The 16298-nt window shown below is 41.6% G+C and overlaps 1 protein-coding gene across 2 annotated transcripts in view; it reads left to right on the top strand.

Moving 5' to 3' along the window:
• The window catches only part of TMTC3 (transmembrane O-mannosyltransferase targeting cadherins 3), a 34343-nt gene extending 19289 nt beyond the window's left edge, over positions 1–15054 (top strand). For both annotated transcript variants that reach the window (XM_081929069.1, XM_081929068.1), the window contains 7 exons: positions 1314–1462; positions 6118–6238; positions 7304–7415; positions 8566–8669; positions 9669–9838; positions 11403–11629; positions 12848–15054. In XM_081929069.1, coding sequence (XP_081785195.1) covers positions 1314–1462; positions 6118–6238; positions 7304–7415; positions 8566–8669; positions 9669–9838; positions 11403–11629; positions 12848–13689 — 1725 coding nt within the window. In that variant the 3' untranslated portion in view covers positions 13690–15054. The remainder of the gene's footprint in view (positions 1–1313; positions 1463–6117; positions 6239–7303; positions 7416–8565; positions 8670–9668; positions 9839–11402; positions 11630–12847) is intronic.
• Positions 15055–16298: the final 1244 nt, after the last annotated feature.

The following is a 16298-nucleotide window of genomic DNA, read 5'->3' on the forward strand; positions in this document are numbered from 1 at the left end:
GCTTCCTTCGTTAGACCATTTTGCGTTCATTCACTGACATGTGGGTCCTTTTAGACCTGGAAAAGAGTAGAATGGACTTAACAAGTGGTCCGCTGACGAACGCGAGGGCCAGGAACATAACCCCTAAATTAACTCTCTTTTATATATTTGTTACCACCACCTAGTAGGTCTTAACATGGCTTTCTATTATTTAGCATGACAACATATCAAGCTGAGTTAGATCAGTGCTCCTAAGAATGTTTTAAAGGTAAAGGGACCCCTGACCATTAGGTCCAATCGTGACCAACTCTGGGGCTGTGGCGCTCATCTCACTTTATTGGCCGAGGGAGCCGGCGTACAGCTTCCAGGTCATGTAGCCAGCATGACTAAGCCGCTTCTGGCGAACCAGAGCAGCGCACGGAAACACTGTTTACTTACTTACTTATATTTATTTACGGCTATTAGCCCATAAAATATGTACAAACATAAAAGAGAAACACTGTTTACCTTCCAGCCGGAGCCATACCTATTTATCTACTTGCACTTTGACATGCTTTTGAACCATCAAATTGGTACATTGTATAGCTATAGTTTAAGGTTGCATGGTATGTAGTGTTTGTCAATAGTTTGCCCCATTTTTCAGTGTATCTCTAACTTTGCACTGTCTGCTTTGCAGTGTACTTTCGTGACTGCCGATTTCCCCCTCTACTCTTATCGCCCCTTGTAATGTATCCCTCCCCTCCCCCTCGGTAATGTGTTCACGCAATGTGGGCCGTGTTGGCAGCAAAGTTTTTTTGTCAGGTTACGACGACATCATGCCAGTAGCACCAGGAACAGTGTGAACATTAGGACAGGATGATTTTTTTCTCTCTCTCCCCCACACGCTCATTCTAGGGATGAATCAAAATTTGTGAACAGCAAGGATGCTGGCAGCTGCTCTATTACTTGTTAACAGCCATCCCTGCTACAGAAATGGTGTGAGAATTCAAACAAAATTCAATATAGGAGCAGTCCCCAGGGCGATTCAGGACTCTTGAGTAGGCATGTCTTGCAATCTGGATCAGCTGAAGCCATAACAAGATTTTTCTTCCGTTCATTTTACAGCTCACTTGTTCTACCGATTTGATAAAGTGTGCTGTTGGTCATGGTTTCGGTAGAACTGAAGGCATGCCGTTTGCACTTCAAAATTATTGTTATTTTATTATGAATGTCAGAGTGCCGAAGAAGAAAGGGGGTGGTAAAGAAATGTAGTGAATAATACATTATATGAATATATGCACAATTTGCAATTCTAGCTAGTGTTTGTGTGTCTTTTTTTCTTTTGCTTTTTTTAGGCACTTTGTTTAATAGTGTTGCCATTCATCCCAGCCTCCAACCTTTTTTTTCCTGTTGGCTTCGTAGTAGCAGAGCGAGTGTTGTATGTTCCCAGCATGGGATTCTGCATGCTAGTAGCCCATGGGTGGAAAAAGCTCTCAAGCAACAGGTAGGTTAAAAGTTACGGCTTGCGGGTGAGAATGGGGTTCACCAGGCAATTTAATGTTGTGGCGTTGCATGCATGGCAGCTGTCTCTGTGGCTCAAGCTCTTAACTCGCTTTACCATCTTTTTCCATTAACATGATTAGCAAAGTCATGGGTTAATGTGCCCTTATGTGTCATTCCATTTGGCCAGGAGGCCATTTTTGTGGATATCCCGTGACAAATGTGACAACTGCGACTCTGTCCTTCGATATGAGGATAAATCGCCAACAATAATTATTATCAATATTTAAGAATTTATAACCCGCTCTTTCTAAAAATGCGGCTTGAACAAAAGCAACACAGTACAAAATAATACCATTTTTAAACGTCTGATGAAAATCTCTCAGTTGTATGCAGTGTGCATAGCATGAAATTGCCTTGTTTAAAATGTAAAAATATTTTGAAAGTAGCTATTTAGTAATTTGCAATGGACACCTATGTTTGCCTACCCACCATTGCGTTCAGTGAGGCTTACTCACTGGAAAGTGTGCACAAGATTGCAACCTTAAAACACTCCTTTAGGCAGCAATCTTATACACACTTACCTGGAAGCATGACCACGTGAACTCAGTGGCGCTGAGGATTGCCCTGTTAAATCAGTCTTATAAACAATTCTACAGAAGTTACTAGCCTGCAGAAAATGTTCACTAGCCTTGGGATTGATGGAGGAAAGACAGGCAGCTCCATCTCTTTTGCAGCAGCCCACTACATTTTTTTAAATGGTTGGCATGGAATGCTTCCCTGGCCATTCACTCTATTCCTCCTGTAATATGTTTGCCTACATGCAGTCACTTTGACTACCAGGCAAGCGCTTAAATGCAAGGCTGTATAAAATGGTAAATACCCTTCTGAAATGAAAAGTTACTCTGGAACTTACGCTGGAATGTACTGCAAAATATTTCAAAATGTTTAACCTCTTTTATGCCCACCACAGCAGTTCTTCCATAGTCCAGTAGTGAAGTTAACCCCATTATGTTACCTAATAAGTATTTGTTGAAAACAATCTTGAGTACATCCTACACACTGAGTAATTCCCCCCCCCCCTTTTCTCTTTCCCTTGGTTCCCATAGCTATTATGTATTTGTGTTTGCTTCATATAATTTTCCACTAAATATGATAAAGGGATCTTTTTAAATATTTGATTGAGCACTTCTTATAATTGAAACATCATGTGGCTATTATAAAATGGTTGTGTTTTCAATTTGAAAACAGAACTCCAGCTTTTCCATAAGTTGGAGCAAGGAAGGAAAAGCAGATTGGGGAGTCGTCTCCATTGTAGTTTAACAGTACAGCTTCGTGAGGCATGATTTAAAATCCATACTTGTCTAAAAGAGTAATTTCCTAAAATACATCTCACTAGCTAACATTATGGTTTAGGGATCACTAACCCATTGCCCACAGGCACCAGGTTGGTGGCCCTTGTGTATTAATGGCTGGCACTTCCTTTGTCCATAGAAGAGTTTTTCTAAATGGGGAAGAGGAGAGGTTTGAATATTGTGGGTGGGATGAGATTGAGAGAGGTTCCCTGTGGTAGAGAGGGAAAGAGAGAAGTGTGTGTGTGGTCTCTGTGGGAAGGAGGTGTGGCGTGTGAGAGAGGAAAAGGCGTAAATGGTAAGTGAGAAATGGTGTCTATGAGTGTGGTCTGTGAGAGACAGGGAGACATGTACGGGCAAGAGCAAGTGAGTGTGGTATGGTCACCTCGTATCAATCTCTATTATGATTGATCAACCCCAAGCCTGTGCATATTTTTTCTGGTATTGGGGTATGCTTCTTCCTGATAGATGGCAATAGCATTGTTGTGGAGAGGGGGACCATATTGTATGACACCCCCTCACACACACACAGAGTCAGGACCAGCTGGACACAGGTGACTTCCTATGGAAGCTTGAGGTTGTCGCAGGGGCAGTGAGAATCAGCAAAGACTGTATTTACCCTAATTTGTGTTGGGCAACTGTTGCATTATGGTAGTCCTATCCATGGTAGGGAAACAGGGTCCACCAGTTTGCGCATTGCCACCTGTGTCCTTTCTGTGTGCTGAAGAGCACAAGGGCACTTTCCCTGCAAACAGGGACAGTTCTTGCTTTGAACCTTATTCCAAGGATTTCAGTAGGCAAGGAACCCTTCTTGAATCCTTGCAATATCCCTATCCTCTCAATATCCCTGCCCTGAACTGAGCCACATGGTCACCCTGCCTGCCTATTTTCCTATATAGGACAAGGAAGGGGCCTTAGCCTTCATACGCCACAATAATGTGTGTGCATGCACAATACCTCCATTGACACAAATGGGAAAGCATGAGCAGCAGATCTATATCTACACCTCAGATGCGCACACAGAGAGAGATCTCTAGATCAGGCTTTGTGTTCTCAAACCAAGAGTCAGATATGTTTTCAACATCTCTTTGAAAGAGCCATAATTGCTTTCCAACATTGTACTTGGTGTGAAGGTATTTGTTACAGCTTACTAATTACACTTCTAGCCATGCTAATCCTAATAATTAGTCTCAGATCTTTTTATATCAAAGAAACAAATGATTAATTTTGTTTCTCTCTTACATTGCTCTCTCTTTTTAAGAATGAGAACAAAGAAAATGTAAATTAGGTGTATCTAAAGAGAATCTGTTCCAGCTTGACTTTACTGGAGGGGGAGATACTATCAGTTGCTGATTCCCCCCTCCCAACAGATTTTTAATCATTATTATGAAATGAGGTGCAGTTTATTAGGTAATTAAAATTCCTTTTCAAAAGTACATTTTAATAATATCAGGGTGCTATATATAGACCCAGAGTAATATCTGGGAATACCAAACATGCTCTCTAGCCTTAATCATTTGAATCCGTCTTAAGACCTTAGCAATATGTAAAATAGCACATCATTTTGGTAATTTATTTCATTTCCCCCCATGAGTGCGGAAGATACCATAAATCCACCAGCAGCCTTGACATGTATATGAACAGAGGCATGTAAACTGCAATACATGCTTCTGATGGGATCACAACCACAGTGAATCAATACATGGCAAGAATTCTGAATCTGTGGCACAGTAATGCGGTTTTCACCAAGCGTCGTTCTGATTCCAGCCCCGTGTGAATTGTACCAGCAGCTGTTGCTTAACCGGTTATTGTCTCAGCACACAAACAACACGGTAGATGGTGGAATATGATAGTTGTGATCTACCTTTGAAAGCCACTCTCTACATGTTGTGCTTCTCCAACTTCTTAGTGCATTATTCAGTGTTGCCTAAACATTGCTCAAGCTCTCTGTCCCTTGATATTAAAAGCAAGGTGATCATTATCTATCGACAAGGATCAGCATGGAAGTTTCAGTACTTAGGGTGACATCTGTGTGTAGTTGCCCTTGTCCGCCTCCATGCCCTCTCTCAAATCTGTTGCAGACTCTCTGGAGCAGATGTTAAGGTTGCAGAGGGTGGGAAGTGGGCACTACCCTAAAATTAAAAGAGGCCCCCATTAATGTCACATTTAAATTTTCAGTGGTATTTTCTTACTCATTATTTAAATTATAAATCACCTGTTTTTTTCCCTATTCTGATTCCCACCCTTCAGATGAATGGTCTGTTTCCTTTTGCTTTGCCTTTTGCACCTTCACATTTAGTGCTGTTTCTCTAACTTCCCTTCATAAACTAACCTCATCCTCCCTGCTCTTCTGCTGCTGCCGCCTAATTGTTGCCTGCCCTCTCTCCTGCTGCTCATGGTCCCTTCTACTGTTTTCCCCCTATTAATGTCTTGTCTGTGAATTATTTAGATTACCTCTTGGATGAGGACTATAAAACCACAGAATTTCTGGAATGACATTAACAGCAGAATTATTGGTATTGGTCCATGAAGCACAGTATTAGTGCTGGTATTTTTAAATCTGGAAAATAGTATCAATAAGTAATCAAACAAGGAATAACTTTTACAAAAGCAGCAGAAATACCTTACTGCTATTAAATGTCCCAAACCATGAACTTTTCTTTACAGAAATCTGGTCAAATGTTTCAGATTGCTGTTTATTTGTCGTGTAGGCGGACGTCACCATTAATTTGGCCATTACAGCTAGATTCCAAATCTTTGAAAGCCGTTATCTGACAGTTGGAGGATTAAGAGTCCTGCCATTTATGGGGAGTTAAGATTATAGCCACTGTTCATAGACGTCAAGCCAGTTCACAATTCTCTCAACACAGAGAGCCTTCCAAGCATCCTAACAAAATCCTCAGAGAATTGAATGAAAGGATATAGCCAATTATAGCATTAAGAGCAGAAATGACTTCTGAAAAGTCTTAATCCCCAGTTTGAAGGGTGGATAAAAATCAGCTGCAGGTTCAGAACATTTCGGGCACCTTAACATCCGTATTTTATTTTGCTTTGTTTCCAAGCTGTTTGAAACTATGTGGGCAACTCCATGCGGCAGGCTCTGTACTGTAGTGGGGAACTAAGTGTGAAAAGGTGGAGTAAATGCATGACTTTGATGGGGGTGGGTGGGGGTGGCCAAGAAAGTAAGATGGGTTCATATGGGGCAAGTCTGGTATTTGCTTGCATGGTTGGGGTGTCTATCATCCAGTGATAGAAATGGAATTAAATGTATTTTTAAAACTTGCTCCTCCCGCCTTTTTCTTCCCAGTGTCCTAAGAAAGCTATCCTGGGTTTGCCTCTCTCTGGTGCTGTTTATCCATGCCTTAAAAACCTTGCACAGGAACTGGGACTGGGAATCAGAATATACACTGTTCATGTCTGCCTTGAAGGTACAATATTGCGATTCCAACTTTCTCTTACTTTTCATCATAGAAAAGAACTTCAGTTCTGTAAAAACCCTGTTGGGTGTGTTCTGTACAGTGGTGCCCAGGATGACCAAATTCTCTTGGTGTATTTTCTTCAAATGTGAAACTCTGAGCTTCATATCTAAAAGTACACATCCAAAAATAAAATTGTTTTATGGCTTCTTCAAACCCAGAAAAGGTTCCTCAATTTAGCCACTTAATATAGTGTTGAATTGAAATCTGAACTTCTAAAGGGGGTTGTGTTGGAGATATCTGTTGTTTGATAGGTAAAGCTATTGGGGAAAATACAAGTTGCGGTTTAAATCTCAATGGAGTTTCTATAGGAAGAAAGTAGATAGAGGAGTCAGATTTCCCAAGCGCACATGAAATATATTTAGGGTGAAAGGATACCTGGATATTACAGGGAAACATTGTTGTGCCTACCCCTGTTTTAGATTTAACAGACTGCTACAGGCATTTTCTTCCACTAGGGAATATGTGTGTGCATTGCTGTAATCCACCATGAGTTTAAAAAATCATTTTTCTATTATGAGTTCTGTAGATTTTTTTCTCTGCATTGAGTAGCTCAGTTTCAAAAGTCCTTTGAAGTTACAGTGCACACATGGAACTCCCATGTATGAAAAACGGTCCTACACAGACAGGTACTTAATTGAGTACAACCCTACATCATAGTGTGCACCAAACGACTTCCACAAGTGCAGTAGAACTACCCCCCTTCCTTCCTTCGCTTCCTTGCACACCACCTGCCATACCCCCCAAATCGACTCCAGAGTGTTGGAACTCCAGAGCAGATTAGGGGAATGATAATGTGGGGGGGGGGGAGAGAGGGAAAGTGCCCTTGTGCTTGGAGAAGTCATTCCATGAGGACAATTATTTTGTTGGATATGGGTGTTATCCAGTTCCCCTATACCCAGGCCAAAGGATTTGGCAGATAGGCTAACGCTTTCACAATCAATAAAATTGCATTACTTAAATTTGTATGGCACATGGCTGTGTTGGATGCACTTAAGTTTGTTTCTCTGTGGTCAGGTAAATAAGAACAATGCTAAACTCTGGAATAATGTTGGCCATGCTTTGGAAAATGAAAAGAATTTTGAAAGGGCATTGAGATTCTTCATACAAGCCACCCAAGTGCAACCTGGTGAGTTTGGAAACAATTTTCTGGAGGGACTGGCCAGGAAATAAAGATTGTACTCTGTCTTTGCATAATTACAGACTGCTTAATACTGTGAAGTCATAGGGGGTCTGTATTATTTACGAGGGTGTATGGCTGGCTAGCTTATTTTGGATCCTCAGTTCAATAATAGCAATATTTCAAAAAAGGTATTGAAAGGGGTTTTCTCTGTTTCACCTAGCTATTGCTAAACTGTATTGTAAAACAATATTAGCCAGAGAAGACATTCACACCATGCCTTGTTTCTGCAAAGTTTGGTTCATTTTCCAGCTATTCTTGGCTTGTGCCTTCATGGCTGGTGAGTGTCTAGAATGGGGAGGACCAAACAAACTATGTGTCAGGGAACTGCCATCAGAGCCGGAGGGAGAGAGCGGGCTCCAGAGGGATTCCAGAGAGCGTCCCGGGATGGGGAGAGGCAGCCCATCTTCTGGGGAAGGGAATCAGCATAGCACCAGTGGAGAAGGGGGGCAGATGGGGGAATCGGTGAAGCGGTCCCATGACTCCTTGCCGGGGACCAGCGGGGAGAGTAAGGGTCCTCCGCTGCCCACACCCTCCTTGCGCAGAAGGCTTCCGCGCAGGGAAAGTAGGCGGAGGCTAGGCATCAAAGAGCTTCTTTGCTGGAAGAAGTTCAAGAAACGCCCACTGACGGATTCTGCCACGGGTGAGTGGCTGTCCGGACAGAAAAGGTTCACTCAGGCAACCCAACCAGGTATGGCGCCGGTTTACGCACGAGCAACCCCTAGAACCATTACACTATGGTTAAGGAAAGATGACAGCATTGCACATTCCACCAAGCCATAGTTAAAACGAACTAAGGTTTGTGAGCCAATAGGAAACCACGTCTTCAGATTTTGGTTCTTTGGTCGCAAACATTTAAGCCACTGGGCTGGGTTTGGACAATCGAACAAGCCAAGGTTTTGTTTGTTTTTTAGCAAATGATGGCTTTATGTTATATGAGAACCAGACAATTGTAGTCAACCATACTTGGCATAGGTGTTGTATTCTGAATAAAACTTGTGCCTGTTTATTATATCTTCGGATGTCATTTAACATTATTCCCAAGGCAAATGTTTTTATGGGAAAAGAAATATGAATATTTGTTTCTTTACATGTGAAGATGATATTGGTGCCCACATGAATGTAGGAAGGACTTATAAAAACTTAAACAGAACCAAAGAAGCTGAAGAATCTTACCTGATTGCAAAATCATTGATGCCACAAGTAAGTAGGACAACAGCTCTTCAAATGCACTTTCAGTAGATCCGGAATATCATTTTAAAAGCAGCGGAGTTTCTTTTTCTTCCTTTTCATTAATGATTTGTGTGGATTGCAGCATCCTGACTTAACCTTTCCATTATCTTGGAATGAAATTATGGCCAAAAGAAGCTGTGCATGCATTTGCACGATTCATCAAGATCCAGAATTTCAGTCGCTTTTATACAGTGTGGAGCAGCAAATCTTTGAAAGCCTGCCCGAGTGGTAGCAGTGGAACTTAACTCTGTTCTGCTTCCTAAAATTTCTGCATTCCTTTAAAAAAATTACAGTGATGCAGTCTAGATATTACTTGCAGGTCACTCACTGCATGGCTTTGCAATGACATGTTTACTTTTGGTGCAATTGGAAGTAGCTCTTTCTTTGCAAATAATAATATTTTGAGATATATCTTTGTTTAAGCAGTTTTTAAAAGATATACATAAATCTGCTGTTTTTACTACATAGCCCTGGTTTGCAGGTCACTTTAAACCATAGTTAAGATTAACCATGGCTGAAAGCTGAATGGGCAAGCATACTGGTGCACAGGTTGAAAATCGTAGTCCCTGCTGCTGGAAGCTAAGTTATTATTTTCCTTAGTGTTAGACACAAAGCGAGATTTGTGGTTTTCTCTCCCCAAAAAATGAACCGTAACCAAGGTTTTGTTTTGGGCTTGCTGCTCATGATTTGTCAAGGGAAACAAACTATGAGCTTCAGTTCAGATGCTAAACCAAGCCATGTAGCAGAAGGGAAGAGCTGTGCACCAGCATGTTGTGTCCTTCAACCCTTAAACTATAGATAAACCTAACTATGGTTTAAAGATATGTGTGGACACTGTCACTGATCTTGTCAAAATAAATAAAAGAAATTTAAAAACTGTCCAGTAGCACCTTAGAGACCAACTAAGATCTTCTAATTCAGCTCAGTTTAATGCCTTCAAGGCCTAAGAACAGTTTCTTCTGCTATCAGATTATTCCAGGTAAAAAATACGCTGCCCGAGTCGCTCCTAACCACCTGAATGTTTATATCAATCTTGCAAACCTGATTCGAGCGAATGAGTCTCGCCTTGAAGAAGCAGACCAGTTATATCGCCAAGCCATTAGCATGAGGCCGGACTTCAAACAGGCGTACATAAGCAGGTATTTATTTATGTTTTGAGATATTTCCAGGCATTCATTAATGTAAGCAGAATAGTGTGCAGTGAATAAGGGGGCAAGGTATATTGCTTTAAGACATCTCTCAGTTGGGCAAGAGGGTTATCTCTTTATAACCTTGGGCCTTGATCAGAAGAAAGTGCCTCATAACCTACTATAGTCTTTGCCAACCTGATGCCCTCCAGCCATTTTGGTCTACAGCTTCCATCATCCCCACCTAGCAATGGCTGCCCTACTGCATAATAATTTTGTCCTTCACACAGGTTTTTTGCTCCCTCAGCTTCCCAGGAACCTGGTTCCCATTTCCATTGACTACCTCCTGTAACAATCAGCTTTGGCAAGATGCATAGGTGTGAAAGGTTCAGGTTCAAAGTTATTGGAGAAGGAAAACATTTCACATATCCCTAAGTTTCAAAGGAAAGGAGTTAGATTACCATCATCTACACCGGTCACTTAAAACAAAAAGTTTTGACCTTATGATTCAGCATCAACAAAGATGCATAGTTAGAATTCCCTACAGATGTATCTCCTTCTTTGCAGGAAATACCCTTGCACACAGCCAGAGCAGCACACCATTCTCCGTCCATATTTAGCGTTAGATTCTGGACAGAGACATGTTTAAAGTTCTTGGTGTAGACTTGTCATAACACTACAACTTATTTTTTGAGATGATCTGGGAAAGAATACATGTCCAGTCTCAAGGGCTTTCCCCTGTACACTGGGTCTAACTCCAGCCCCGTGACTGCTTGGATAACACAAAGGAACTATTTAGAATGAGCAAGGAATGTACTGCTTTAGCCAGCCAAGCTGGATGGGTTCTCCTTTTGCATCTGGTTGTAGCTCTTCATCCTGTGTACACTTCAGATAATAATAAAACAAAGGAGTTCATGGGCTTGGAATGCACTCTTGAAAAGGCCAGGCTGGGCATTCCTTCTCCTTCCAGAATGCTATTAAGAAATGGGAACAGAACCTTTTGGCACTTAAGAAGCTGACTAAATGCATCATGAGCAAAATAGGACAGAGGTGGGGAACCTGTGCCCCTCCAGATGTGGTTGAACACCCATCAGCCCTAGCCAGTATGGCCAGTGGTCAGACATAGTGGAGTCCAGAGAACATCTGCAGGGATTCTCTGCCTCCAAAATTGACTCTTGAAGGGTGTAACTGCAAGAGTGGGCAAGCCTATAGATCAGCCATGTCCAACCTGGTACCCACCATGGTCGTTGTGGGACTGCAAAGCCCACCACTCCCGATCACTGGCCATGCTGCCTGGGGTTGATGGAAGTTGAGGTTCAAAACATCTAGTGGGCACCTGGTTGGGAAAGCCAGCCAATGCTCATGTTGTTCATTTCCTTTAGGGATGTGTAAATCTGTTCTATAAATTGGTCTATGTTGATCTCAAGTAACAAAGGCCCCCTTTTCAACTTGAGATCTTGTTCTTCTAAAGAACCTGAAGATGTGGGGCCATCCAGCTAGTCTCTCACTCTGGAAACTCTGCGTCTTACTTTGTATTCAAAAGACATCAGACTCATTGAGTTTGATTCTTCAACAGGGGTGAACTGCTTCTGAAAATGAACAAACCTCTGCAAGCCAAGGAAGCGTACCTTCGAGCCCTCGAACTGGATAGGAGCAATGCAGACCTGTGGTATAACTTGGCAATTGTTTACATTGAACTGAAAGATCCGACGGAAGCTCTGAAGAACTTCAACAGGGCATTAGAACTGAATCCTAGTCATAAACTAGCACTATTTAATTCTGCACTACTAATGCAAGAATCCGGTATGTGTGTGTGTTCACTTAAAACTCACAAATGTATTACGTGCACACCAAGGGCTGTGTTATGTTTCTTAGTACTCAGCTGCAAATATACAAATGTGACTCTAGATGGCGATGGTGAGCTGTGGCAAATTCAATATATTTTTCAAAACATTTTGTTTTTTAAAAAAATATTTCCACAGTGTTTTTTTATATGTGTGTAGATTCCACCTTAGATTGACACAGAGCACATGAATACAAAACAGACACTGAACCCCTTTAAAAGGTGCATGAGCAGGACAGTGTTTTATCTACACCTCAAAGTACAGCAACAAATGGTGCAATTAGTACAGTTGGCAGTGTTCAATGATGTCTCCTCCGCTGATAGAGAACATCAGTTGGTGAAGGAGGGTGTAAAGATGATTTCCAGTGATTTCTCCTCATCCCCACCCCATTCCCTCCCTAAACCTGCTCCAGAGGATGCTGGGACCATCCAGAACAGATTGGGCTGGGCAGAAGCAGAAGTTGCAAAAAAAAAAAAAATCATTTCCATCCATTCTTTTCAGCTTCAACACCCTTGCATGGTTAAGTAAATCCTGAGTACTATTCCAGTTTAGATTTAATACTAATGTGTTAAATGTACTCAATACTATAAATGTACTCATGGCCTTGCCTACAGCATAAGGTTTTTTTCCCCCTTTAGGCTCAGTATGCCCATAGCCCCCCCTAATCCCTCTTATTATTCACTGGGGGGTTCTGTTGAGTCTTTTATTCCTCCAGAACAAAATCTCAGACTCTTCTCTTCATAGGGCACCCATGGACACCATGTGCTGTGTTTGACTGCCATTTTCTAGTTACTGAACCCCTCAGAATTCTGTATTCATAGCATTCACATCTCTCCTGTCATTAGTGACCTTGTAGAAATTACTTCCTCTTCGGGTCCAATTTTATGGGTCTGGTGTGCTGCAATGTCTTCCTGCAATGTCCTCCTTTTGCATTCAAAGTCAGTTGCTGTCAGTCATTCACTGAGGCTCCTTCTCTCCTTCCTCCCATTATTATTATTATTATTATTATTATTATTATTATTATTATTATTATTATTATTGGAAAACAGAGCATGCACAGCATGCAGCTAAAACTACATAGTGATCACTTTCGTTTAGAATATATTCATGTTCTGTATTGTCACAGCCGTGCAGCAAAAGGACAATTTCATAATACTTTTCTCCCTCTTTCCTTTAGGTGATGCTAGACTTAGGCCGGAAGCTAAGAAAAGACTTCTAAATTATGTAAAAGAAGAGCCTCATGATGCAAATGGCTATTTCAACTTGGGCATGCTTGCAATGGATGACAAAAAGGATGCTGAGGCAGAAACCTGGATGAAAAAAGCCATAAAGCTGCAGCCGGGCTTCCGAAGCGCTCTGTTCAATTTGGCCCTGCTTTACTCCCAGACTGCAAAGGAGTTGAAAGCTTTGCCAGTTCTGGAAGAGCTGCTAAGATACTACCCTGATCATACCAAAGGTTTGATCCTGAAGGGAGACATTTTGATGAACCAAAAGAAAGATATACGGGGAGCTAAGGAGTGTTTTGAGAAGATTCTGAAAATGGACCCTAACAACGTACAAGGGAAACACAACCTTTGTGTGGTTTATTTTGAGGAGCGGGACTTGATCAAAGCGGAGAAGTGTTTGGTGGAGACTCTGGCCTTAGCGCCGCATGAGGAATACATCCAGCGTCACTTGAGCATAGTCCGAAGTAAAATCGCTTTGCTCGGTACCGGAGAAGCAGCTACCATTCCCTCGGAAAAGACGACAGCTTCAGAGGGAGGGAAAACTCCTCCTGAAGACTTGAAAGGGGCAAAAAATGAAAACTTGAAAGTGGCCAAAAATGAACAGAGGAGCTCTCGGACCACAAACAGTGACAGCAACAAAGGGCAGGCGAAGCCCAAGAAACAAGGGGAGAAGAACACCACAGACAAAGAGATGAAGAAGAAGTCTACAAAAGAAATCAAAGACATTGAGAAAAAAAGGGTTGCCGCTCTGAAAAGACTAGAAGAGATTGAGCGTATATTGAATGGCGAATAATTTCTTGGGAATACCTCCAGTGCCGGAGGTTTTTTGCACCTACTTCCGAGGTTCTGTGCGCCTGTGCGTCTTATCTTCAGTCGGTATGACTACTAGGCAGCTTTTGAATTTGGAAAGAATACTGAAACCATATCATCTTTAAAAAGAAATGCAGGAGAAGGCTGTCCCTACTACACAAAGAAATAATACGTCGTAAAAATAATGGATTTTAAGCTAATGTTTTTGGTTTAGGGTTTTGAACATAACTGACAACATGGGGATTTTCCAGGTACAGTACCTGCAGTTCTAATGCTGCTGTTAAGAACTGCAGGCCGAGTCACAGGAAGCAAGCCCTGCTGAACTCCAGTGGTGCTTGCTTCAGAGTAAACCTGCTTAGGTCCAGGCTGCAAATTGCTAGCAATCAGGTATCTTCAGTTCTTCGTGTCCTCTAAAGAACTGTCAAGTGCTAGAAGGCAATTTTTTAACAGGGGTACCTCAGGTATGATGGCTTCCAGGCTGACTGTAAGGGAAATTCACTGGTGCAAATGATTTAAGAACGCAGCTTTTGTTTGGATAACTTTCTTTGCTTGGGTTTACTCATCAAGTCATTGGTGATTTTTTTATAGGTATTAAGTTATGCATCATACAGTCCATTTCTACCTACACCCTGGAATTACAGGCATTCCAGAATGTGTTGAAGGTTAACTAGGAAATATCACTCATGTTATGTATGTATGTGCATGCATGCATTTTGTAGTTTTTTTCAGTCCTGCGCAGATCATATTAAAGGTGCAGCGGTCCGCTATGCCGGGGTGGGTGCGGGACATCCCTGCAAAAACCCCACAGAGGTTTGTATTCAACAGTAACACTCAGTTGACGCTAAGGGTTTCATCAGTGGAGCAGAGAGAGAAGCAATTTTCAACTGTTTCCCTTCCCCCTAAAGCCCCGTCCTTGTGTCACTCACTGGGGTTTGCATTGGGAAGGGAGATTGCTGAAACTTGCCTGCCTTCCCATTCTGCCTTACTCCCAGCTGAGTGGCTCCACTGAAAATTATTCAAGTTTATTGAAATTCCCTGCCCCTTATGCTATTTATTGCAATCCTATGGAGCTCTTACGTTTTAGAAACAAATGTGATTGTTTCTCAACAGCCCCCGGCCATGCTGTAGGGAATCACTTTGTGTGAATCCAGTGTGGAAAATTTTGTGGGTTTTCTTTTTCCCCTTTGCTTTTTAATTGAGCAATATTTGTGGGGCATCCTGTGCTTTTAAGTTTCTCACAAATTGACTCCCAAAATTTTATGGATTGCAAAACATCACTACTCATTATTTTATTTTTTGCAATCACTGTAAATGTGCTTTAACTTTTTGACACAAACCAGTGCTTGTCTGTCTAAGGTTGCAATCCTGTGCACACTTCCTTGAGAATAAACCCCACTGGACTTAATTGGGAAGATCCGTAGCTCAGTGGCAGAGCACATCATTTGCATGCAACAGGTCTCAACCAGCCCCTAACAGCTGTAGGGCAGGCTGGAGAAAACCACTTCCGCAGGACACTGGAGGACCACCTGATCAGCCTTCCCCAACCTTATTCCCTACAGGTGGTTTTATACTACAGCTCCCATAATCCCTGGCCATTGGTCATGCTGACAGAGGCAGATGGGAGCTGTAGTTGAAAACATTTGGAAGTACCAGGCTAGGGAAGGCTGTGCAGTAAAAGCACTTCCTGGTAGGAGAGAGCATGCAACGTGTGTGGATCCATGTGTCCATAAAGCAAATTATGATGATCACACATTCACCTAATGTATATTCCATTTGGAAATGATGTGTAATTTCCAGATTCTGCATTGTTTCCAACCTTGAAAGACGGACTTCTGGTTTGATTGCTAACACACTAAATGTTTCACTTTTCATGTCAAAAGTTCTAGGGCTTTTAATTAAATATTTATACAGTCTGCTAAGTTTTCAAATGGTTTCCACTAATGACATTGTTTTTCTAAAATGAGTTAACCCAATTCCTTATATGAAACATGGATTGATAACTTCTGCATTTTATATTGGCGGCTATGCATTCCCCCCCCCCCCATCTAAATATATTGTTGGATTGCCTAAAAAAAAAAATGCTGCTTTTTGTTTTGTTTTACTGTGAGCTCTTCAGTGTGTTCAACACTGGGAAGTCAAGAGTAATTGACACAAGCAAACATTTTTCATCTTGTATTTAAATCGATCACATGAAATACCTTGGAATTAATTTAGTGCTTAGTTTAAGCTCTGAACACTCAGGATTGTTTGTTTGTTTTTTGGAAAAAGGGCAGCCACAAGACCAGGCAGTTTGTGCACACCAAAAAAGGATTTCAACTTTTACCATATCACAAACTGCATCTCAAGTTCCTGCAAGTGCAACAAAAAATCCTATGCTTTGGAAGGAATAAGAACAAAGGGCAAATGCTGCCATTCATTCACATCTAATGTATGACCACAAAACACAACAATAATACATGTATTTCATAATCCCTGGTTAAGAATACCAGGATTCTATGTGCCAGTGACTTTTTATTCAAAGTAAGCAAGAGATAGTTTAGGCATCTGGAGGCTGGGCTTTCATTTATTCAAAATATAGTTCAACTGATACAT

This window comes from Podarcis melisellensis (assembly GCF_964234715.1).
Source record: "Podarcis melisellensis genome assembly, chromosome: 10".
Taxonomy (NCBI): domain Eukaryota; kingdom Metazoa; phylum Chordata; class Lepidosauria; order Squamata; family Lacertidae; genus Podarcis; species Podarcis melisellensis.